We start from the raw sequence: 22,956 nt of genomic DNA, 5'->3' as shown, positions 1-22,956 counted from the left end.
CTCAAACTCACACACCGTGAAATCACCACCTGAGCTGAAGTCCGATGCTTAATGGACCAAACCACACAGGCGCCCCAATACTATCTTTGATTTACATCAAAAGTGTCACTGTAATTAAGTAGGGGAAGGATGATGTTTTTAATTTTCAAATTTTTTTTAAGTTTATTTATTTTTGAGAGAGAGAGAGAGAGAGAGAGAGAGAGAGAGCTAGTGGGGGAGGGGAAGAGAGAAAGAGACAATTCCAAGCTGATAGCACAGAGCCCGACACAGGGCTCGAACCCATAACTGTGAGATCATGACCTGAGCTGAAATCAAGAGTCCGATACTCAACCGACTGAGGCACCCAGGCGCCCCAAGGATGATCTTTTAATAAACAATGCTGGAACAATTAGATGTTAGTGGATAAAAAGGAACTCTGACCCTTAACTCAAAACTATAACAATAAATTAATTTGAGATGGATCATTGACCAAAACATCAACACTTCAACAAATTTCTAAATAAAACCATAGGCAAAAATTTTTTTAATTGGGGTAGATAAAGATTTCTTAATCAGATCAGAAAACACACTAACCATTAAAAAATTGATAAATTGGACTTAATTAAAATTTAAAAATATGAGGTGCCTGGGTTGGCTCAGTTGGTTAGCGTTGACTCTTGATTTTGGCTCAGGTCATGATCTCATGGTGGTGAAATAGAGCCCCGAGCCAAGCCTGCAGTTGGGCTCAGTGCTGGGAGTAGTTCCTGCTTAAGATTCTAGCATTCTCTCCCTCTGCCCCTCCCCCACTTGCATGCGCGCACTCTCTCTCTCTCTCTCACACTCTCTCTCTCAAAGTAAAATAAAATAAATAAGAATGTTCATAGCAACTTTATTCATAATAGCCAAAAGTGGACAAAATCCAAACATACAACACAAGAATACAACAATTTGGATTTTTTTAAATTTTTATTTATTCTTGAGAGAGAGAGAAAGAGACAGAGCGTGAGTGGGGGAGGGGAAGAGAGAGAGAGGGAGACACAGAATCTGAAGCAGGCTCCAGGCTCTGAGCTGTCAGGACAGAGCCAGGCTTTGGGCTCCAATCCATGAACCATGAGATCATGCCCTGAGCCAAAGTTGGCTTAACTGACTGAGCCACCCAGGCACCCCTGAGAATATACCAATTTGTGGTATGTTTGTAAAAGGTAATTTTATCAGCAACAAACAAAATGAAAAAAAATACTAATATACAGAACAACACAGATGAATCTCCAAAACATTGTGCTAAGACAAAGAAATCAGACACCAAAGAATACATACTATATGATTCCCTTCATAAGAAGTTCAAGAATGGGCAAAACTAATCTATGATGATAGAAATCAGAATAGTGGTTACCTCTGGTGGATTGGGTATTGATTGAATGGGGCACAGGGAACCTTCCTGTGGGATGGAAGTGCCTCTGTATCTTGAACTGAGTGGAGGTTATATGGGTGTGTACATACAGGAAAGTTGAGCAATATAATTAGTATTTGTCCATTTTCCTATCTGAAATACCGTGATACCAAGTTTTAAAATAAGGAGTTTCTTTTTTAGTTATAAAAGCAAAATAAATAGACACTTTTTACAGGAATTAAAACAAATGTAAGTAGAAGGATGAAACCAAGACTTGACTCCATTTCTGAGGACATGGGTCTATCTTCAACTCCCTGCCGGTCTGAGATGGGACAGAGGGAGGGCGTGTTTTCTGCAGATGACAAAGGGCAGATCCAGGATCTGTGGGGGCAAGCCACAAGGACATAGTTTCCATTTGAGATGAGGAAGATCGTTTTCACACCTTACTCCAGAAATGAAACAGGCAGACTTGAAACAGTCTGCGGTGGCAGTGTGTGGGAACAGAAGGCTCCCAGCCAGCCACAAGTCAGGGATGTTGTAGAGGGCATCCAATACCAGATGGGGGGTGGATTAGACCACCCACACCTCTTTCCTTGTGGCCTCTGCCACTGGGTCCCTTTAAGAAATAGTAGTGAGTGGAGGCACCTGGGTGGCTCAGTGGTGAGTTTGAGCTCTGCGTCGGGCTCTGTGCTGACAGCTCAGAGCCTGGAGCCTGCTTCAGATTCTGTGTCTCCCTGTCTCTCTGCCCTTCCCCTGCTCGTGCTCTGTCTCTCTCTCACACACACACAAATAAATAAACATTAAAATTTTTTTAAAAAGAAATAGCAGTGAGTGGCACAGCTCCTCTCACACACCAAAATGCCACTCCTATTAACAGAGATGGCCACGCCCATCTGCTGGCATCCATAGACTGCTGGAGAGCTAGCTCTGGAGTCTGGTCTCTGGTAGAAGTGAAAGGGCAGGCAAGGACACAGGACAAGAGTGCTAGTCCTTAAGAAACTGACAATTTGGTGGGAAAGCAAAAATAACCCTGAGCTGGGAGTGAAAGCTAAATTCTGATGGATTTCAGGGCAAGCTTGGTCCAAAATATGCTATTTTGGCATACTGATTATTTTGAATTAAAGTTACTTAGGAAACAGCCAGTGCAAAAAGGACACTCTGACCCTCCTTTGTACCCTTGAAAGCAGGGAATAAATCTCCTATGTGAAAGATTACCAGCAGATAAAGAGACATCCTTACCGCCAGAGATGGGAATTCAGGGCCAAAGCCTATATAAACACACCTTGTTACTTTTACTAATTCACTACCCAGCCCCAATTTTGTTTAGAATTCCTTACTAACTGAAGCTCCCAAACATAAGTTTTCTTTGTCCTGTCAATTCTTCGCAGATTTATGTTTCTTTGCCTATAAGGTATAAAAGTTGCCAACTTTGGTCACTTTCCTGAGATTCATATTTCTATGAGTTCCCATAAGTATGAATTAAATATTTCTCTTGTTCATCTGTCTCATGTCAATTTAATTCTTTTTTTTTTTTTCAATGTTTTTTTTTTTTTTTTTTTAATTTATTTTTGGGACAGAGAGAGACAGAGCATGAACGGGGGAAGGGCAGAGAGAGAGGGAGACACAGAATCAGAAACAGGCTCCAGGCTCCAGGCTCCGAGCCATCAGCCCAGAGCCTGATGCGGGGCTCGAACTCCCGGACCGCGAGATCGTGACCTGGCCGAAGTCGGACGCTTAACCGACTGCGCCACCCAGGCGCCCCGTCAATTTAATTCTTAGACCAGCCAGAAGAACCTTGAAGGGTAAAGTAAAATTCTCCCCTCCCCCCCACCCAATAATTACATCTTGCTTCTGCTTCTGGAGGGCTGTGTGATGTTGTGCAACTCCTTTGCCATCTCTGAGCCCAGGAGCCAGGCTGGGTGGTTCCCCTGCATTCCCCAGTACAGACATCCTTCCAGGCTGCACAGGGGTCCTAGAGGGGAAGGCACTGGGATGAGTGACCACTATGACCACAGTGGGAAACAGGAGTCAGGGAGATTCCAGGCCTCATTCCCCATCTCTTAAACTACTGTTAAAGTTAACGGTTACAGTTACTGCCCCAATTAACAGCAACTGCCCCAAGAAACTGCCCCCTCCCTGCTTCTCTGGCCCTAGGTCACCGGCAGGATGTCCCAGACTCCCCACAAGCTATCCAGGCCATGTTAGATCACCTAGGGGTAGGGATCCAGTACACCCACCCTAGGCCAGTTTCAGTAGGATCTCTGCCAGACAGAAGGCAATTTCCTGGATAATGAGCAATCAGAGCTCACTCTGGGCTTGGCCTCTTTAGGGCTTGGGCCTCACCCGGGAAAGGTCCTTGGGCCATAGCAATCAGGGACTTCCTTGATTGCCCTGGAGATATGAGCATTGCCCAGCTCTGCCCAGCTGCCCTGGAAGAAAAGAGGAAGGCCTGGATCTAAGCCAAAACGCTCAGACCTAAACCTTCCCTGGCTCTCTACTTTCTCTGTCATTGCTGCTTCTTTCTTCTCCCCTCTATCTCCTGCCTCCCTCCCTGGGGTTAAATTTTAGCAAGTAGGGAAATTTGCAAATACAGAATCTTCAAATAAACGAGAATCAAGTGCATGTTGTCCTAGGGGAGCCTCGAAGAACCTCTGACTGAGCCTGGAAGAGTCAGGGACGACTTGCAAAGAGACGCTACTCTGGCTGTTCCTGTAATACAGAGAGGTCCAGGCAGGGGGCTTGTGACCACAAACTAAGTCATGTGCTTTAACAAAGAACTATTTCTTTCCTCTTCATTCCTAGGTATTTCGTTGCTGTCATAAATATGGTCTTCTCTTTCACCATATCTTCTAACTCAGCACTGAACAGAACTTTCTGTAATGATGGATTTGTTCTGTAACTACGTTAACAGAGTAGGCACAAATCACATGTGGCTATTGAGAACTTTAAGTGTGACTAGTATGATTGAGAAACTGAATTTTAAAATATTTTTAAAAATTTTTTGTTTTGTTTGAGAGAGAGAGAGAGAGAGAGAGAGGGAGAGTGAACGAGCACGATCAAGTGGGGGAGGAGCAGTGAGAGAGGGAGAGAAAAAAAATCCCAAGACTCAGGGCCTGAACTCACAAACTGTGAAATCATGACCTAAGCCGAAACCAAGATAAGTCACTTAACTAACCAAGCCACCCAGCTGCCCCAGGAAACTGAATTTTAAGTTTTACTTAACTTTAGCTATTTTTAAATTTTTGTTATTTGGGGCGCCTGGGTGGCGCAGTCGGTTAAGCGTCCGACTTCAGCCAGGTCACGATCTCACGGTCTGTGAGTTCGAGCCCCGCATCAGGCTCTGGGCTGATGGCTCGGAGCCTGGAGCCTGCTTCTGATTCTGTGTCTCCCTCTCTCTCTGCCCCTCCCCCATTCATGCTCTGTCTCTCTCTGTCCCCAAAAAATAAATAAAAAACGTTGAAAAAAAATTTTAAAATAAATAAATAAATAAATAAATTTTTGTTATTTATTTTTTAAAAGTGTTTTTCTATTTATTTTGAGAGAGAGACAGAAAAAGAGAAGGGCAGAGAGAGAGAGGGAGAGAAAATCCCAAGCAGGCTCCACACTGTCAGTGCAGAGCCTGATGTGGGGCACCAACTCATAAACTGTGAGATCATGATCTGAGCTGAAGTTGAAACGCTTAACCGACTGAGCCACCCAGGTTTTCCTATTTTTATTTTTTTAAGTTTATTTTTTTTAGTAATCTCTACACCCAGTGTGGGGCTTGAACTCATGACCCTGAGATCAAAAGTTGCATGCTCTTCTGACTGAGCCAGCCATTTGCCCCAATTTTAGCTATTTTAAATTTAAATTCAAATAGCCTCATGGTTATCATGTTGAAAAATGTAGTTTTAACTGATTGCAGTTTGTATATATAATAGGTATTAATTTTTGTATGTTAATTTCATACCCCATTTCCTTACAGAATGTTGTTTACAGTAGTTTTTCAGTTGATTGAATTGGGTTCTCTTGGAATACAAACATGTCATTGACAAATAAAGACAATTTTACCTATTCTTTTCTAATTTTTATTGATTTTTCTTGTCTAATTGCATCAGCTAATACCTCCAATTAAAGGTTATATAGAAATATTGGTAATAGTGTGTATTCTTGTTCCTGATTTAATAGAATTTCTAAGTGTGGTTTCTTCTTTTTTATATAAAAATGATACAAACAGGTGACAAATAAATTGTTCTGTCCCCCTAGCTTGCTCCTCTGGTGCTCCCTGAGCTACTGAGTTGAGGTGCCACCGTTTCCCAAGTTAGAAATCTAGGGATAACCTTCATTTCTCTCTCCCTCTCTTCTCCCTTCCCTTTTCCTCCCCTCCTCCCTCCCTCTCTCTATTATCCAGGCCAACCAGCCACCAAATCTGTCTTGTTCCCATTTCCACTGCCACCACCCATCTTGTACTTTTCATTGCCTAGAAACATTAGAAGAGCATTTGCTACATTAGTCACCCTGCTTCCACTTCCTTTTTAAAATTTTTATTTTAGTGTTTATTTTTGATAGAGAACACACTAGCGGGAGAGGGGCAGAGAGAGAGGGAGAGAGTCCCAAACAGGCTCCCCATTGTCAGCACAGAGCCTCATGTGGGACTCAGTCCCCAGAACTGTGAGATCTTGACCTGAGCCAAAACCAGGAGTTGGGCACTTAACTGACTGAGCCACCCAGGCACCCCACCCTGTTTCCACTTCTTCAATCCTTTCTCCACAAAGCAGATGATACGGTCTTTCTAAACTCTTGGTCTATCTTGTGGTGTCCCTACTTAAAACTTGTCAATGTCTTCTCTCTTCTCTTAGGGTAAAGATCAAAAGGCTTCACATGGCCCACAAAGCCTTGAACCATTTGCTTCTGCCTTAAAATCACTTTTCTGTTTAAATCCCTCCAATAGTTTTTTGGCTATTCTCAAAATAAAATTTGAACTCCTACTGAGGCCACAAGGCCCTGGATGGTCTAGTTCCTGTAGACCTCTCCAAACTCACCTCATACTATCTGCATTCACTGCACTTTGGCTGCACTGTTTCCTTTGAGTACTTCAAATACACCGAGCTCTTTCCTACCTCAGTCTTTGCACTAGTTGATTCTTCTATCTACAGTGCTTTTCCCCAAGCTTTTTGAAGGTCTGCTAATTCTCCTCCTTTGTGATTCAAGTCAAAAGCATTTTCTCAGAACATTCTTTCCTGGGCACTCAATTTAAAATAGTCTCCACACCAGTTCCCTCTATGACATCACTCTACTTCTTTCATGGTGCTTCTTACAATCCAAAATTATCTTATTTATATGCCCACTTATTTGTCATTGGTCCCCACTGAACATGTAAACTCTTTTATTTACCACTCTATCCTCAGAGCCAGTGCATGACACACAGTAGGCCCAATAGAAATATTTGTTCCATAAAATGGATAGCCAAGGTCAGAGTCAATGACAGATCTTGGAATTCTTTCTTTGCAGTGTTGAAAGGTGTTGCTTGCCACTTTCTTCCAGCAGGTGGAGCCAAAGCCACACCTGTTTCTTAGCGAGAGTAGGGGGTGGGATGTATGATTGGCATGGCTGAGGGCAGTAGGGCAGAGTCAAGAGACAGGCAGGGTTTTCTGTAGTAATGCTGGATCCAAGCAGAGAGGAACTCAAGAATGCGCTTCTCAAAGGATGAGTAGATATGAGCTGTCCAGAAGGCACGTGGTGTTGCCAAAGACCCAAGGAGTTTCTGGGATCCCTGGGTTGCTTTCCTACTCACCCCCCCCCAACCCCCCATATCATCTTCTAAGAAATAAGCAGGGGGTCTTTGAGGAGAACAATTTTCTGTGAGCATGAAACTGAAGAGGGGGTTTTCAATTCCCAATCTCCATTGTACAACTGGGGGAAATGGAGGCCAGAGAAAGGCATCATGGTGGGTCAGCGCCAGTTGGGTGTGGCTCACAAAGCCTTCTTGCTGGAGCTTGCGTTTAAAAACTCAGCTGCATAAGCCCCACCCCACCGTGCCCAGCCCTGAGCTCAATATGGGAGACTAAAGTGGAAGGGGTGTGGATTCTCAAGAGCTTTCCCAAGGGACAGAGGTGCAGGAATTGCTTTAGAGAGGCATTCTGGAGCCAAGGTGTATTGGACCAGTGTCTATCAGATGGACCAGGGGCCAGAGTATGTTCCAGGGCTGGGCAGGTGGCCTGGGGGCGCTGGGGAAATCAGCAAAGGTCTCTGACTTCCTCTTGAAAGCAATGGGGACTCACAGAAGGGTTTCTAAATAGGATGGCCACCTTGGTTATCTTGGATAGTTTACAGAAGGAATGTGAGGAGATCAAATCAAAGACAGAGACCAGTGAGGCTGCTAGTATAATCCTCCTGGTGAGAGACCGGATAAGTAATTGTAGGGATGGGAAAGAAGCAAGCTTGAGTGCTTTAGGAAGTTTAAAATAATTTTTATTTTTTTAAAGACAGGATTTGGTGGGTGTTGGGAGTACAGGGAGAGGGGAGGTAGGAGTGGGTTTCTGCAAACATTATCCGAGTCCCTGAGCACTCCAACTACAAAGGCCAACCCAGAGCCCAGGGCCCCTGGCCTGCCCAGGCAGCCTGACCCTGAGATGGCAGCTCTAAAGGCAGCAGGACCTGGCTTGGCGGTGACCAGACTCTCGGTTCACACAATGGCCTAAAGTAGTGGGTGAGAGCACTGGCCTTATAGCCAGACAGAATGGATTCAAACATCGTCTCCTCTGTCTGATGACCTCAGACAAGTTACTTTTCTGTGCCTCAGCTTCCTTATCCGTAAACTGGGAATAATAATGGACTCACCTCACAGGGAAATTATGCATCTGGTTGTCCCTGTTAGTAACACTTGATAAATTTATGAAAGTGGCTTGGCAGAACTTCAGAGCAAAAATGGAACCTCCCCTGCTCCCTCCGAAAACGGAGCCCTAGACCCAAAGTAAAAACCAAGCCTGAATAGTGCACACACTTCTCTTCTCTGGCCTGCATTTATCCATCTATAAAATAGAGAAGCTGGACCGGTACCCCTGATCCTGCCAGCTTGGCCTAGGTGTATGAGACCCAGTGATGTGCTGGGGGGCAAGCCCTAGAGAGCTGACTGTTAAATTTTTGGGAACTTCTGTTAGTACATCCATTGGTAGGTAACCTGAAATTGGCTACAGCAAGAGCATTTACACCATGGAAACAGACAAGCGCTATAAACCAGGTCTTCCCCAGCAGCCTCCTCCCCACCAGAGGTGGTTTTTCACCAGCACACCTGTGGGGAGAACCCTTCCTCAACCGACACACAAACCCAGCCAGGTACAGTCTCACTTTCCAGCACCATCATTAACAGCTACGGGGAAAGAATCACAGGTCTCGGGACCCCACACAGCCCCAAGCACATAGGATATGTGCCAGCTCCACATGCTCAGGCAGGCACACAGCAGAAGGCACAGGGCACAGGCCTGGGCAGAGCAGCCTGTCTGTCTGACAGCCAGCAGGTCGCTCTCAGACACAGGGGAGTGGAGAGTGGTGGTTAAGGTCCCGGAGTCTCACAGACCTGGGATGATATTTCAGTACGGTAACTCTTGGCCATGTGACCTTAGCCACGTCCCTCTCTATACTGGAGCTCAGTTTTCTTCTCTTTAAAGTGGAATAGTCCTGACATAGCAAGACAGCTTCAAGGATTGAGTGTGAACACCAACAAAGTGAAGGTAAAGCCTCCACACTGTGCCTGGTACAGATAGGGGTTTAGTAAATGTTAGCCGATGCTGTTATCACACCTCCAGACACATTCTTCCCCGCCGGGGCACCTGCAGCTTAGTGTTCCCTCTCACCATCTGCGTCTTGGCACAGAAGGGGTCAGGGCAAAGTGGCTGAGGGCAAAGACAGAAACAGGAACCTCTGGTTTCCAGCTTTTATCAAAATTAATAACATTAATAGCTCACAGACATATACATACACACACATTGCTATGTACATGGTCATTAAGTTATTAATTAGTCTCTGTATAAAACGTTTCCACATTAGTGTTCCGGGCTAGGCCCGATCAGTCCTTGGCATATTCACAGTAGCAGCCCCGGGGCTTGGCCCCATGGGCAGGCAGACGTGAGGCAGGTGGCTGTATGAACAGCCCTCCCCGTGGCAGGCACAGGAGGTATCCTGGACCACTTACTCTTGAAGTCTTTGGCTCCCTTCCTGGCACCTGGAGACCAGGTATTCAGCGATCAGGCAAGTAGGTCCTGATTTCTCCTGTGGTCCGGGACCCAGGCACTGTGGATGGTGGCTTCGGGCAACACAGCAGACCCTAGAGGATTCTGGCCAGCTCTGTAGAGTCTGTGTCAGAGCAGCCAGAGCTGCTGGCCTCTTCCCTGCAAGAGCCGAAGGAGACGGGTTGGAGGAAGCATCCTTACCCCTTCCCTGTCCCTAACTGCCTTGTGCCTTGTTCCACATAGGACCTTGGCCCTAGTCTTAGCCAGCTGTCAGGTGTGTTTTTACACAGTTCACAACCAGTGCAACTGTACAGGTGAGTCTAAACTATAGGATGTGGACAGTTTGCTCACTCCCTCTCTCAATCCAGAAACTGCCGGTTGGTCTGTCTGCAACTCTCATTGCCCACAGGGTACTACAAGCCCTGGAACTATACTTTGGACTTGGGCTGGCATGATTCACTTGACCCTGCCTTCTGGTCTCCCGAAAGGCAGGCTCAGGCCACACCTGAGACCCTGCACACCAAGAGAGCTGTGAAGAATACAGGCTGTGGAGTGAGAACGTCAGGGTGCAAACCCCAGTTCTACTCCTTATCAGCTGGGCCAATTACTCTTCCTGGCTAAGCCTCTGTTTCTTCATCTGCCAAGTGGGAATTGTAGGAATCTCCTGACACCTGGGGTTGTTGAAGAACTGTAGGAGATCATGAATGCCCATTCCCTAAAATGTAAACTCCATGAAGGCAGAGATTCTGTTTGTTTCATTCACTAGAGCAATGCCGGTCACATAGTAGGTTTCCAATAAGTATCTGTTGAATGAATAAATGTAAAACCAGCCAGCACAGTGACCGGCATGCAGCTAAGTATCAGAGAGATGTCAGCTGACATTATTATCAGTCAGCAGTGAGAAGGGGAAATAGAGCAGGAACCATCGAGGGAAGATGGGCAGGAGATTAGGTCAGGATTTGGCCACAGGAGGCACGAGCTGAGGGGTTAGATTGGATGATGCCCCCTCCTCCACCCCCCTGCTCTCACCTCAGAGCCTGCAAGTCCTTCTTGTTCTGCCGCCGCTTCTCCTCATCAATGGGGTACAGCTTGAAGAGCAGCAGGCCTAGCAGGATGAGGACTATGGGGGCTATGGTCACCAGCATCTTCAGTGTGAACTTGACACGTGCCGGCTGCGAGCAGCCACGGGTCTGGTACCCGGCAAAGCTGTGGGACCCAGTGGTCAGGGGAGTGGTGAGGGCAGGGCACCTGGGGCCCAGCCCTGCCCAGCACTGCTCCAAGACCCCACCCCACTCACTCAAGACTGAGGGTGGAGATGCCCAATGAGACTCCAGAGGCGAACTTGGTGAAGAAGACATAGAAGGAGAAGAAGATGGGCTCGGTTCCATGAGACTGGGGCTGCTTCAAGTGGAAGTCGTCAATGACATCAGGCAGCATGGACCTGCGGAGTGGTGGCAGCCATGAGGACCCACCCACCCAGCACTCCAGGGCCCCCGCTAGCCCATGTGGCGCCTCTGTGTCAGTAAGAAGAGGTGGCCCTCTGAGACTTTGTAAGCCCAGGGCACACAGCTCCGTGAAGTTCACAACTTCGTGGATGCTGCCCCGGTCTAGGCGTGCAGCTTGGTAAGTAGAGTGCAAACCAGATTTAAGCCCCCATGTCCCATCCTGATTAGGTGTTTTTGCACAGTTCACAACCAGTGCAACTGTACAGGGAAGACTTGTTCTACCCCCAACCTGGACCCACAGAATGGTCTGCAGGAGAAGTTCCTGCGGAATTGTCCCCAAGGAGTTTCAGAATAGGGGCTAGGGGGCTGGGAAACATAGCCAGGTGGGCCTATATACACTCACCAGGGTAGTAAGAAGGCCGCTGCTACACTGATGCCGGCTGCCACGGCTACCACGTATGTGATAATCAGATTACTCTTCATGAAGGCCACCAAGATGAGAAATGGCACTGCTGACTAGGAGAAGGGGTGAGTACAGGAAGATGGGTCAGCCTGGAGACTCCCACCAGCAATCCCCAACCCAGTCCGGCCCCTACCCCTTCAGCCCCACTCACTGAAATCCCAATGTATACTGCTGTCTTCTTGCCAAATCGGGTTAGGAACCACTGCCAGATGGGAATGGTGAATGTGGCCGAGAGCTGGGGATGCACAGTGGGGGGTGAGGGAAGTGGGTTAGTCATGAACCCCTGTTGCCCTTCCCAGGACCTCAAAGAAACTCCTAGCAGCCAGATGACACCATCTGGGCAGTAAGAAAGCTGACAGGCACCATTGACGGCTCTCCAGGGGAGCCAAGAGCTAGTCCCAATCTTATCTCCTGCCTTCTCTGAGCTCAGCTGAGCATAGCTTCTCAAAGTTCTTGGTTTCTGCTATGTTCTCTACCGGAATATCTTGCCCCACATCTTTCACAGTCCTATCTAAGCAACTGTAGGTCAGATCCAACTGACGATTCTGAGATTCCTCCCTCAGCCCTCCTAACCTTAGTCGGTCCGAGAAATATCCTCTGACTATCCAAAGAACCATCTAGAAGTCCAGGCTGCCTACCCACCCTCGGGGCCCCACACACACCATGATGGCCAGGAGCAGATTCTGGAATTCATTTCGGAAGCCCAAGGTGTAGGTGCAAAACAAGGCGAAGTTCCCCTCCACCAGCTGGGGGATGGGCAGAGTATAGGAAAGGAAATGTAAGGAAAGACGTGAGGTCAAGGCCAAGGCTTCCCCATGTTCCAGAGACCTCTGCTCACCCCACCCCCAATCCATCTGTCCCTCAGGCTTCGTCACTGAGTCCTTGTTTTACCCCACCCCTATTGCACTCCCCTCAACCCCCACTCATCCACTCCCCACCACTGCCTGCTCTCAGGCTGAGCATGTCAGGCCCCCACTCACCATGAAAGCCAGGGAGGTGAAGAGGAAGCCAGCAATAAGTTTGACATATGGGCCATGGCTCATGACCAGTCGGAGGCCCCGAAAAAAGGACATCGGCTCAGCCTGCTGAGTCTCATAGGGTTCTGGGGGCCAGAGGGGACAGTGAGGAAGGAGCAGAGACACCTCCCAAAGCCTGAGGCCCAGGCAGAGGGACAAAGCCCTGCAGCGCCGGGGCCTGCACCGCTCCCCAGGGATCCCTCACCTCTCTGCTCCCGCACGCCCAGGGTAAGGATGACAGCACAGATGACATAAATGGAGGCAATAACTCCTGCCGCCAGCAGGTATGCATTTTGCTGCAAAGGGGATAAAGGCAACATAGAGACCATCAGTCTGATCTCATCCCAACTCTCAGCAGCTCCACTCCGTGGGCCAGTCCCTTCTCTGGGGCCTGTCTCCACTGGTGAAGTGGGAGAACTATCCTGGGCTGGCTGCTGCTTCCCATGGCTAGGCAAAGTCCAGAGGAACAGAATGTTAAGAAGCCAGGCTATGGAGTGTGAGAGCTCCCCCAGATCTAGTTTCTGTAAATCACTAGTTCTATGACCCTGGCCAAATTATTTAGAATTATCAGAAAAGTGGGCATATTAACAGTTTGTAGAGCAAATGCCCAATATTCACTGTGCTGAGGATGACTGCAAACCACCCCATTGTGCCTCATCTCCCCAGATCCCTGTGCCGCCAAGGGCCTCACCGTTTCTTTGAGTGAGGTGGCGCTCTGTGTGTGATTGGTACCTTCCGAAGCCAGTGCAGAACCATTGGGGTCCTGGAGGCAAGGCGTATCCGCTTGGCCCACGATTTGCCCCTGGATCGCTGTGCCCAGCACGGTGCCCAGTACCTCCACGGTCATTCCTGAATGGTAAAAGGGTCCTTTGGAGGGGCCTTGTGGCTTGTAGGCCCCCAGGGAAGAAGGTCAGGTGGACAGATGCCCAGTTCTAGCCCCAGGTGATGGTAGCAGCTCCAGGAGGGTAGATACAGGGTGGTGAGGCAGATGACGCCTTGGCCTAACCTTATGGCCTTGCTTTGTATGACCTCTGGCTGGCTAGTCCCTGCACCTCTCTGTTCTCACCAAAGCAATAAAAGGATTAAGTTATTTTTGAGATGGTTTTACACCCACTCCCAGCAAGGGAAGAAATGTGGCGGGAGGGTCAGGAACAATAGACCCACGGTCCCCGGTGGATGGATCAGTGGGCTGGAGAGAGACTTACGATACGCAGTGGCAGAATCCCGCTCACTCTGCTCTGTGCTGATGAACATCGTGAGAGCTGAGTAGGGAACGTGGAAACACTGGCATGGAAGAGAGGCCCTTGACCAGTCAGATGATGGACAGGCAGATGTGGCTTTGGGCACCAACCCTGGAGGCCCCAGGGACTGCCCTCATTCCTCCCCACCAGACACCCAGGGGAGGTGCCCACACTCACCGTGACCAGCGTCTCAAACAGGCAATAGAAAAGCAGGTACCACAGGGCCTGGCCCTGTGGGAAGTCAGGCACGAACCAGATGAGGAAGTAAGCAATGATGGCCAGGGGTGTGGAGAAGATGATCCTGAGGAAGGGGAAGGTCTGAGTGGGGGCTGGATGCCAAAACTCCAGGATCCGGGCCCCAGCCTGGACTGCTCTGTAGTCCCACAGGGTGCCTGCCGGGAAGGAAATTCCTCCCCCTGAATCTACCCACCCCAGGGTCTCTGGGAAGAGGCTAATGGCCAAGCCCGGAAGGGCTGACTTCAACAGTGCCCCTGGACTGAAATCCTGAGCACGGAGCAGGAGGCCAGACCCTGAATCTTGCCTACATCTCCCCAGTGGAGAGGGCTCCCGAGGCAGGGGCTTCCTATGGGCTGGGGGAACTCAGAATGGCAGCTAACCCTCGGGTAGTAGGGTGGCAGGGAGCAACCCCAATACCAGTGTTCTTACGCGCGCACACATACAGTCAGCACACATACACACACACTGTGGGCACACACACAGCGGTAGGGGAGGCTGACTCCAGGCGGAAGGACTGGGCTTAGTGAGATAACTATAACGGGGCGTAAACGTGTGCCTTCCCACTTGTGCATTCTACACCGTCGCAAAAGCGGTTAGACCTCAGGAGGGACCGACTGCATGTCATTAGTACACACACACAGGCAGCAAAGAGCAGCGGCTAAAAGAAACCCCTCTGGAACCATACTTCAGGAACCCAATTCTGGCTCTACCAGTGACTATAAATACCTTACAAGTTATTTAACTTCTCTGAGGCTCATTTTCTCATCTGTAAAATGACACTAGTAACAGCACCTACCTTACATTCCACATTTACTCAAAAGGTATTCAAGTGCCAGCAACGTGCTAAGCACTATTCTTATTACTTAGGATGTTACCAGTGAAGGAAACAGACGAAAGCTATGGCCCTGGTGGATCTTACATTCTAGTTGGCACACGAAGAATAAGCATCATTTAAAAGTTATATATATTATTCAGCCTTAAAAAGACATGAAAGTCTGACACAGGCTACAACCCAGATGGACCCTGAGGACATTGTGGCAAATGAAACGGGCCAGACACAAAAGGATAAATATTGCATGATCCTGTTCTCAAGACACCTAGAGTAGGTGTTCAGGGACAGGGAGTACAGTGGTGGTTGCCAGGTGCTGTGGGGAAGGAGGTACGGGAATTATCTTTTTCATGGGGACAGAGCTTCAGTTTGGGAAGATGCAAAAGTTCTGGAGATGGATGGTGGTGATGGTTGCACAGCAATGAGAATGTACTTGATGATACTGAAGTGTACATTTAAAAATGGTTACAATGGCGGGGGGGGGGGTGGTGGTGCCTGGGTGGCTCGGTTGGTTGAGCGTCCGACCTCGGCTCAGGTCATGATCTCGCGGTTTGTGAGTTCGAGCCCCGCGTCGGGCTCCGTGCTGACAGCTCAGAGCCTGGAGCCTGCTTCGGATTCTGTGTCTCCCTCTCTCTCTAACCCCCCCCCCCCCACTTGTGCTCTGTCTCTCTCTCTCTCTCTATCAAAAATAAATAAAATGCAAAAAAAAAATTTTTTTTAATGGTTAAAATGGCAAAAGTTTATGTTATGTGTACATTTTACCACAGTTTTCAAAAGGTTATGTATTAGAAGGTGATTAAGTGCCATGGAGAAAAGAAAGCAGTCTAAAGGGGATTAGGAGTTTGGGGGTAGAGGTGACAAGAGCAGACAGGGTGGCCCTCACGGAGGTGCTGATATCTGTGCCAAGACTCGGCTGAGAGGAGGGAGTTGGCCTTGAACAGTTGTCTGAGGCAAATGTGTGTCTGGCAGGAACAGTCAGTGCAGAGGTGCTCCAGCAAGTTTGAGGAGAAGCAAGGAGGCTACTGGGGCTGGAGTGGAGTGAGCACAGGAGGTGGGATTAGGAGATGGGGTTGGAGGACATGGAGTATCAGGTCATGTCCTTACAGGCCACCATAAGGACTTTGGTTCTATCTCACAGAGCTGAAGTAGTTTTGAGACTTTAATAAGTTGATACTAAAATGTAGAACAGTGCTTGGGACGTAGTAAGTGCTCGCTGTGACTACCACACCAGAAAGCCCAGCGGGAGAGTACAGGTCCACGGCCAGGGAATCAGACCTCAGGCCCAGCCCTGCTGCATCCCAGCCTGCCCTTGTGACCCTGTGGATACTCTGCCTCTCACCACGTGCGTGGCCTTGGGAACTCCAGGGAGAGCGTCTGTCAAAGTCTTCCTGGCCGGAGGGGTGGATGTAAGTGCCGGCTAAGGGCAGGGGCTGCTCTGAGGCCTGAGAAGATAGTGGGCCACAGGGCTGATGAACCCGGAAAGGCGCGGCCTCTACCCGCACCACAAAAAGGGGCTGGGTCCCGGGCCTGAGGGACCTAGGTCCTGGCTGTGGTATGGACCAGGAGGAGGTCCCGTAGCCTACACAAAAGCCCCTCAGCCCCCCACTGATCCAACGTGCGCTCAGACACAGGGGTGGAGGTACCATTCAAGAAGTATCACCCAGAATTACCACCCGAACAGGTGAGGACATGTACGCAGACACCGTGCTAAGTCAGAAACCTGCCTGAAGGCCCCTCAGCAACTTCACCAGGCTGGCTGCCACACCTGCCCAGCTCCAGGCCCTCAGATCCTGCTTCCCACAGGGAGGGCCTCCTCTTTTCTCCCTCTCTGCCCTCCCCCCTCCTTCCCGAATCCACGCGTCTCCTCGGAGAACAAGGGCTCCTTCCGTCAGCCTTCGTCAAACACTCCTTCCTCTCCTTTCGCTGAGAAGCTGAGAAACCGAATGTGACTGGAAGTAACCCAGCTGCTGCCGCCGGCCACCGCAAGGGGCTGTCCAGGGTAGCTCTCTCCCATTGGCTGTGCCTCATGAGGAGATGTGGCAGCAGAGCCCCACCTCCCACAGGCTGCCAGGGACTCTCGGGTCTGGGGCCCAGCCTTGTAGGCTGGCTCCTACCTGGGCGGCCTGTCCAGGTGAGGCGGATGGTCCTGCCTTGCAGCCACCCCCATCCCATCGCCATCTCCCTCCCCCTCCCCCTCCCCACAAATCCACCCCCCCCACCCCCCCACCCCCGCAGCCCTGCAGCCTGGATCAAAGGCCCCAATCTGGGCCTTAGCCAGGGGCTGGTGCGATTGTGGTGGGAGGGGGGCCTCGTGGGAAAGGAAGTTGTGGGGGTGGAGTGGGAGCTGTGGGAAGAGCTTTGAAGGCCGGAGACCAGGTATGGGCACCCCTGGGGCAGGAAGGCGCCCATTTGAGCCTGGATGGGCTGGAGATGAAAGGGGTATGTCCACCCCCCTCCCCCCACCAAGCAGGATGTCCTGGAGAGAACCAGAGCTCCAGACTGTCAGCTGGTCCCGTGTGTCTCCCTTGGCTGTGTGATCTGTGGTACTACCTCCCCCCACTTTGCCCTATAGCCTGAGGCTGAGTAGTGTAGGCTTTGTATCAAGGGAAAAGGTAGTTTACATCATCCAAGGGGCCAGAGGTTATGGTTCTGCAAATCCCATTCTTGGTATTACCCTCCACCCTTGACCACCAGGAGCTACTCTGAAGGGGTGCCAAATTATACATTACTTAGTATGTGCCAAGCACCGTTCTAAGTACTTTACATATAAAAAAAATTTAATCCTCACCATAAACGCACAAGATAGGCATAAGTATTATCTCCATTTTGCAGATGAAAAACTTGAGGCTCAGAGATGTTAAGTGATTTGCCCAAGGTTGCATAGCTGTGAGTGGTGAAACACAGGCAGGCTGGCTTCCGAGTATAACCTCTCAACCACTATGCAGCACTATCTCTGCCGCTATAATGACTGAGGGGGAGGAGTTAGAATTCCAGCTTCGCAGGAGGGAATGGACCTTGGGGAGCAATGGGGCCTGGTGTAGGGGAAGCTGCTCAGTCTGGCAATTTAGCCAGCCTGGGAAATGAATTGGCAGAGCATCCATCCCAGTGCCCATGCCTGGGGCAGCTGAGGCCTCAGCTGGGTTTCAACACTCGGTTTTCTGCGTCATTTCTTCTCACCCCCCAGCCTGTGACAAGTCAGATGGAAGGATCAAGAGTTAGTGGGCATGCCTGAAGCCCTGCCTTCTGCCACCTCAGAGGAGCCTCTTTTACTCACCAGGGCATGAGGCGGCCCAGGCGGGTCCAGGAAGATTTGCTAATGCAGAAGCCCACGAGGGGGTCTGTGAAGGCATCCCAAGCTCGGCCCACAAATAGGATGATGGAGGCAGAGAAAGGGTCCACCTGGAATGGGGAACAGGTAAAAGGTGACCCCTTCATCCTTCTACTCATCTCAACCCTCGATGGTAGGCAAAAGCAGGGCCTCCCTCCCCATCTCAGCCAGGCCCTTGGGACTCTGGGCTGCTCTCACTCAGGCCTTCATCATCTTCTCTTGCCTTGTTCATAATGATAACAGCTCCCTGATAGCAGCCACTGCAGAGTGCCTTAGAAGTTTTCCCAGATCTGCTCCCTTATGTACTCCCTTCCACTGCCCTTGAAAACACTCCCCATCGACTAGAATGAATCCAGAATCACTTCCTTGCTTCCCTCTCACAGCCCTGAGCGCCAAGCACCAGGTATCAAAATGAGCATTTGCTCATTTGACTACAGTGGGCCTCAACTTCCCCATCTGTATAATGGGAGTTATGATCCCTATCTTATAGGACTGGAGTTAAGATCCCTGTCTTACAGGTCAAGCTCTATCTTGGATGTGGAAAGGAATCTTTAGATGCTTTTAAAAAGTGACCTGCGACTATCCACTGAAGCCATCCCCCTCCCTGCAAACCTTTTAGGCCTAAATAGTTTCTCTGGACTCTTCCTTACATCCATCAAGGCTCTACTATATTCCTTTTGCTCCAGGAAATAGGGAAACTGGTGGCCTCTCTCACACTGTAGTTTCCCCAAACTGACTCTCCCTAACCTCACACTCATGAAGACAATTCTATACTTTGATTGCAGGTTCCTCATATTTGTACCCCACTCAGGACCCAGCCCATGGGAAAACTAGCAGCTTGAAAGAAGTTATTTGTCCTTTCTGGGGCTCAGTGTTCCCCACCTAGAAATGGATACAATGAAGATGCTTTGCCTGCAGTGGCTGTTGAGCCTCCCACTCTCCCATCCAGACAAGGTGAATTCTCAGGATGCCAGGCTGCTGGCCAAAGCTTCTCAGAACAGAGAAGAACCCTGCTTTACCCTAAGTACCTCTCTCAGTCAAAGACCCTGTGCACTGGGCACCTTAACCTAGCTCAGCACTTGGGGGCCTCTCTGCCCACTGACATGCCTCGGCCTCTCAGGTGAAGGTGGGAAACAGCGTATGTACAAGCCTGGCAACATCTACCAGCCCCTGAGCTGGGCCAGCTGACTGTTGTCCAGCTGGGGACATGGTGTGCCAGTCTCTTCTAAGAACAGGGTCACCAACAGGCTCCATTCTTTCTCACACCACCGTCTGCCCCTCCAGGCTCTGTTGCTCTTGCCAGGCAAGGAGAAGTTGCCTGACCTTGCCAACTAAGACTCCTGGGGCAGATAGACTCCCCTGCTGAATACTTTCCAAAGCAAGCCTTCTTATTTCTTATCTACGGCTGACTCTGAGAGGCAGCAAAGTAGGGATTCCCAGTCCCATTTCACAGATGGGGAAAACTGAACGTATCTACCCTCCCACCTCAGGATGCTGGAGGAGCCCTGGTGGGCTCAGCCCCACTTACCTGAGCCACATCCAACAGGTAGATCTGCAGGAAGAACCCCAGGGCACAGCCCGTCACCTGGTAGGGGGCCCCCCCAACTGCATAGCAAAGCTTGTTGCAAATGGACAACTGTTGTTTCTTCTTTGGTTCCTTCTGGGAAGAAGAGGAAAGGATGAAAAGAGACCCAGGATCCTGGCCTCCATCCTAGAAGGTTCCAGAGGCAGGACCATTCTTCTGATCCACTCTGCCAGGAGGAACAAGTCTACCTTGCCCTGTTCCCACCCAGGGTGATCTCACTTCCTACAAGAAAAGAAAGGTATTCTCTATCTTAGGAAGCTGGAAAAGGGGATTCCATACCAAGGAAGTGGCCCCTAAGCCACCCTACCCCCAGATTCTGAGTTAATTTAGCAGTCCACCGTCCCTAAAAACAAAACAAACAACAACAACAACTTCCCGTAGGTTTCCAACCATGCTCTGTTCTAGTTGGAGGGGGAGCATGCTCCAGCAGCAGACCTGTGGACCTGTCCCCACCAGGCACCACCAACCGTCACAACCTGAAAATCCTCCGGCTGCCAAGAGCCGCCTAAACCCAGCCCCTGCTCCCGCCCTAGTTCAGAGGCCAGGACCCACCTGCCTACTGGGTGAGGGGCCCAGCCCAGCTGGCTGGGGGCACAGCTGTTCCTTCCATCTGTCCCAGAGCGACCCTGGCCCCTGTAGTCAGCCAGAGCTTGAGGCAAACCCGGGAGCTGTCCTACCCTCCCTCTTGCTATTCCCCATCCCCAGTTCCTAGGGAACCTTGGAGAGGGGAGGAAAGGCCTCTAGGTACAGGGCTGGGCCCTATCTGGGTGGGGCACTAGAGAGATTGAGTTTGCCCAGGAAAGTGAAGATTACTCATATTAGAGCATAATTGCTCCCCCCCACCCCCACCCCCCACACACACTCCGCTCCTTGCAAGGATCACTTAATAAAACTAAAAGGAAACGGCAGTCACCTCCCAGGCAGGTACCTATTGCCTGGGATCTCCCCCTGGAGTCGCCTGATTCAAATGGGTCCTTCCTTCACTAGGTCCAGAGAGCTGGGGATGGGGTCGAAGGTCAGGACACGCAAAGCAAGGCGCGCTCATCAACACCCACACTCACACAAGGGCCTCTCTCTCTCTCTCTCTCTCTCTCCCTCTCTCTCTCTCTCTCTCTCTCTCTCTCTCTCTCTCTCTCTCGGAAGTGCTGCTCTTTTAAGAGCAGAGAGCCCTTGTTCTTATGAATGAACTTGAGCGGCCCTCACCGCAGAGTTGAGGTGCCAGCGCGGGCATGTGGGGGTGGGGAGTAGGGGCTGAGAGATGGGGAATTGAGGGGAGTTTCCCGGATTTCTGGGGTCTCTGGCTTCCAGGGCGGCAATCCTAAACCGCTCGTCACAGAAGAACGGAAACCGGCTGAACACAGCCAGGCACCACGTGAAGCTGCCGGCGCGGCCGCTCGGCGGAGAGGCGGGGTGGGGATGAGCAAAAGGGGGCGTCTACAAATCCTCTCCATCACCCCCTGTCCCCAAGGCCGGTACCCCCCGGCCCTCCCCTGCCACTGGGCTAGCCTGTCCCCGGCTAGCCCGAGGCGTCCGGAACCAAACCTCTTCCTCGACGTCCCCATCTCAGCTTGCTCTCACCCCTAGCCCTCCGCCCGGGGTGGGGGGGGGGGGGTGCGGTGAGGGGGGGGGGTCCTCACCTTCACCTGGGCCGGCCGTTCAGCGGCTTGGAGGATGCCGGTGGGCAGCAGCCCCGCCGCGGAGCCGCTCTCGGAGCCCTCTCCCTTGGCCATGACCCGCGGGCCACGCCGCCTGGGACCGGAAAGCCGGGATGCGCCTCTGCTCCGCGGGACTCCGCTCTGCTGGGACTCCCGTCGTGGCCGCCGCCGCCACCGCCGCCGCCACGGCCGCCTCTCGCTAGTAAACCCGGCGGGCGGGCGAGGCGCACACTCCCCTGCACGCCCCCTCACGCCTCTTAAAGGCCCGGCCCTGCCCACTCTGATCCAATCGCGGAGCCGGCTGCCCTGCCTGCAGCCAATCTCCTCGCCCGCCTGGCGGCTCTCCCGCCTGCCTAAGCCTCCCAGCCTCTCTGCCACTGAGCCACGTTCTCAAAAGCCGGCATCCGGCTGCGCGTGCTCCTCGCAAACCCCGGAGAAGACCGGGAGACCCACCTGACACGCACGAGGAAACTGAGGCCTAAGGCTGGAAGGGACCTGCCCGAGGTGCCCCAGAGTGAGTTCTCCCTGAGTCGGGCCCACGGCCGGTGACTTCTGACCTCCACGGCTAGGAAAGGTAGGGGCTGGGAAGCCCACTGCCCCCCCCCCCCAAAATCAGGCGTCAGGTCGTGCCTCCCTCTCCTCCAAACCTGGATGGAGGATGTAGCGCTGGCACTTCCAGTATCGATGTCCCTCTTGCATCTCCCAAGACTGACCATTCCCTCTTCCCAACACTGGCTTCTCTGGGGCCCAGGGCAATGGGGGACAACGATGACGTATCGCAGTCACTGCCCCTGCTGGCAGGGAGCTCCCAAGGTGTGCAGAGGAGACAGGACCAGCCCCCCAGTACCCCATGATAGTAACAGTGGCCTTTCATGGAGAGTTTCCTCCGTGCTTAAAATGATGTCATCCAGTCCTCACGGCAACGACGTGAGCACGGTATTATCATCCCCATTTTATAGCTGAGGAAATGGAAACTCAGAGAAGTGAAACAGCTGTTGTGTGGCAAAGCCAGGCCTGGCAGGTTTGTCCCTTTCCAGAGCCTTCTCTCTTAACGGCCCTGCTCTCTCTCAGCAAAAATTACCAGGACGCTAAATGGGGTATATGTGTTTCTCCAACAAAAAGCCCTAGGAGATGTTACAAAACTGCAGTGGCACTCTGGGTTGAAACAATCAAGGAAGGATTTGAAAAAGAGAGGACTGAGTAATCTGGTCCTTGAAAGAAGATATCTAGAAGGACATTAGTCTGGAACAGACGCCAAACACAGATCCAGAAAACATGCTTATTCTACCACCTCTGGGTCATCACCCCCAGGCTTCCCAGACACTCAAGAGGCTGGGGAGGGGGCGTGGGGGCCGGTTGCTCTAATTAGTGAAGGGGATGCTGGGATCTCAAAGGCCACTTTCTCCCGTTCCTGTGATTGCTGAGCTGCCACTCCTGTTTTCTTTCTTAGGCTCTCTGATTGATTGCAGGGAGGAGAGATGAGGTCTGGCTACCCCAGGATGGCCACACCAAGCTTCCTCATATGCCCCAGCAGCTCCCACCTTGGCACACAGCTCCTGGTCACTGCTGAGCAGACAGAGC

General features: G+C 50.9%; 2 protein-coding genes across 3 annotated transcripts in view; one reads left to right on the top strand and one right to left on the bottom strand.

Annotated features, from left to right (window-relative positions):
• Positions 1-22,956, top strand: part of MYCL (MYCL proto-oncogene, bHLH transcription factor) — a 102,334-nt gene that overhangs the window by 40,095 nt on the left and 39,283 nt on the right. The gene's annotated exons all lie outside the window — the stretch shown is intronic.
• Positions 9,268-21,613, bottom strand: MFSD2A (major facilitator superfamily domain containing 2A). Of its 2 annotated transcripts, none has more exons than XM_023258518.2 (14): positions 21,358-21,613; positions 19,664-19,795; positions 18,082-18,206; positions 13,919-14,042; positions 13,706-13,784; positions 13,192-13,349; positions 12,706-12,796; positions 12,465-12,586; positions 12,147-12,230; positions 11,636-11,719; positions 11,425-11,537; positions 10,874-11,017; positions 10,606-10,782; positions 9,268-9,735 (listed from the first exon to the last, which is right to left on the bottom strand). In XM_023258518.2, exons 1-14 carry the CDS (start codon positions 21,448-21,450, stop codon positions 9,672-9,674), a joined length of 1,590 nt encoding a protein of 529 aa, XP_023114286.1. In that variant the 5' UTR covers positions 21,451-21,613; the 3' UTR covers positions 9,268-9,671. The 2 variants fall into 2 exon arrangements, with proteins under 2 accessions (XP_023114286.1, XP_023114287.1); XM_023258519.2 differs by having other exon boundaries at positions 19,664-19,792.

The sequence above is a fragment of the Felis catus genome, chromosome C1 (genome assembly GCF_018350175.1).
Source record: "Felis catus isolate Fca126 chromosome C1, F.catus_Fca126_mat1.0, whole genome shotgun sequence".
Taxonomy (NCBI): Eukaryota; Metazoa; Chordata; class Mammalia; order Carnivora; family Felidae; genus Felis; species Felis catus.
Note: the sequence above shows the minus strand (reverse complement) of the source record. Positions and strands in the feature narration are given on the sequence as shown.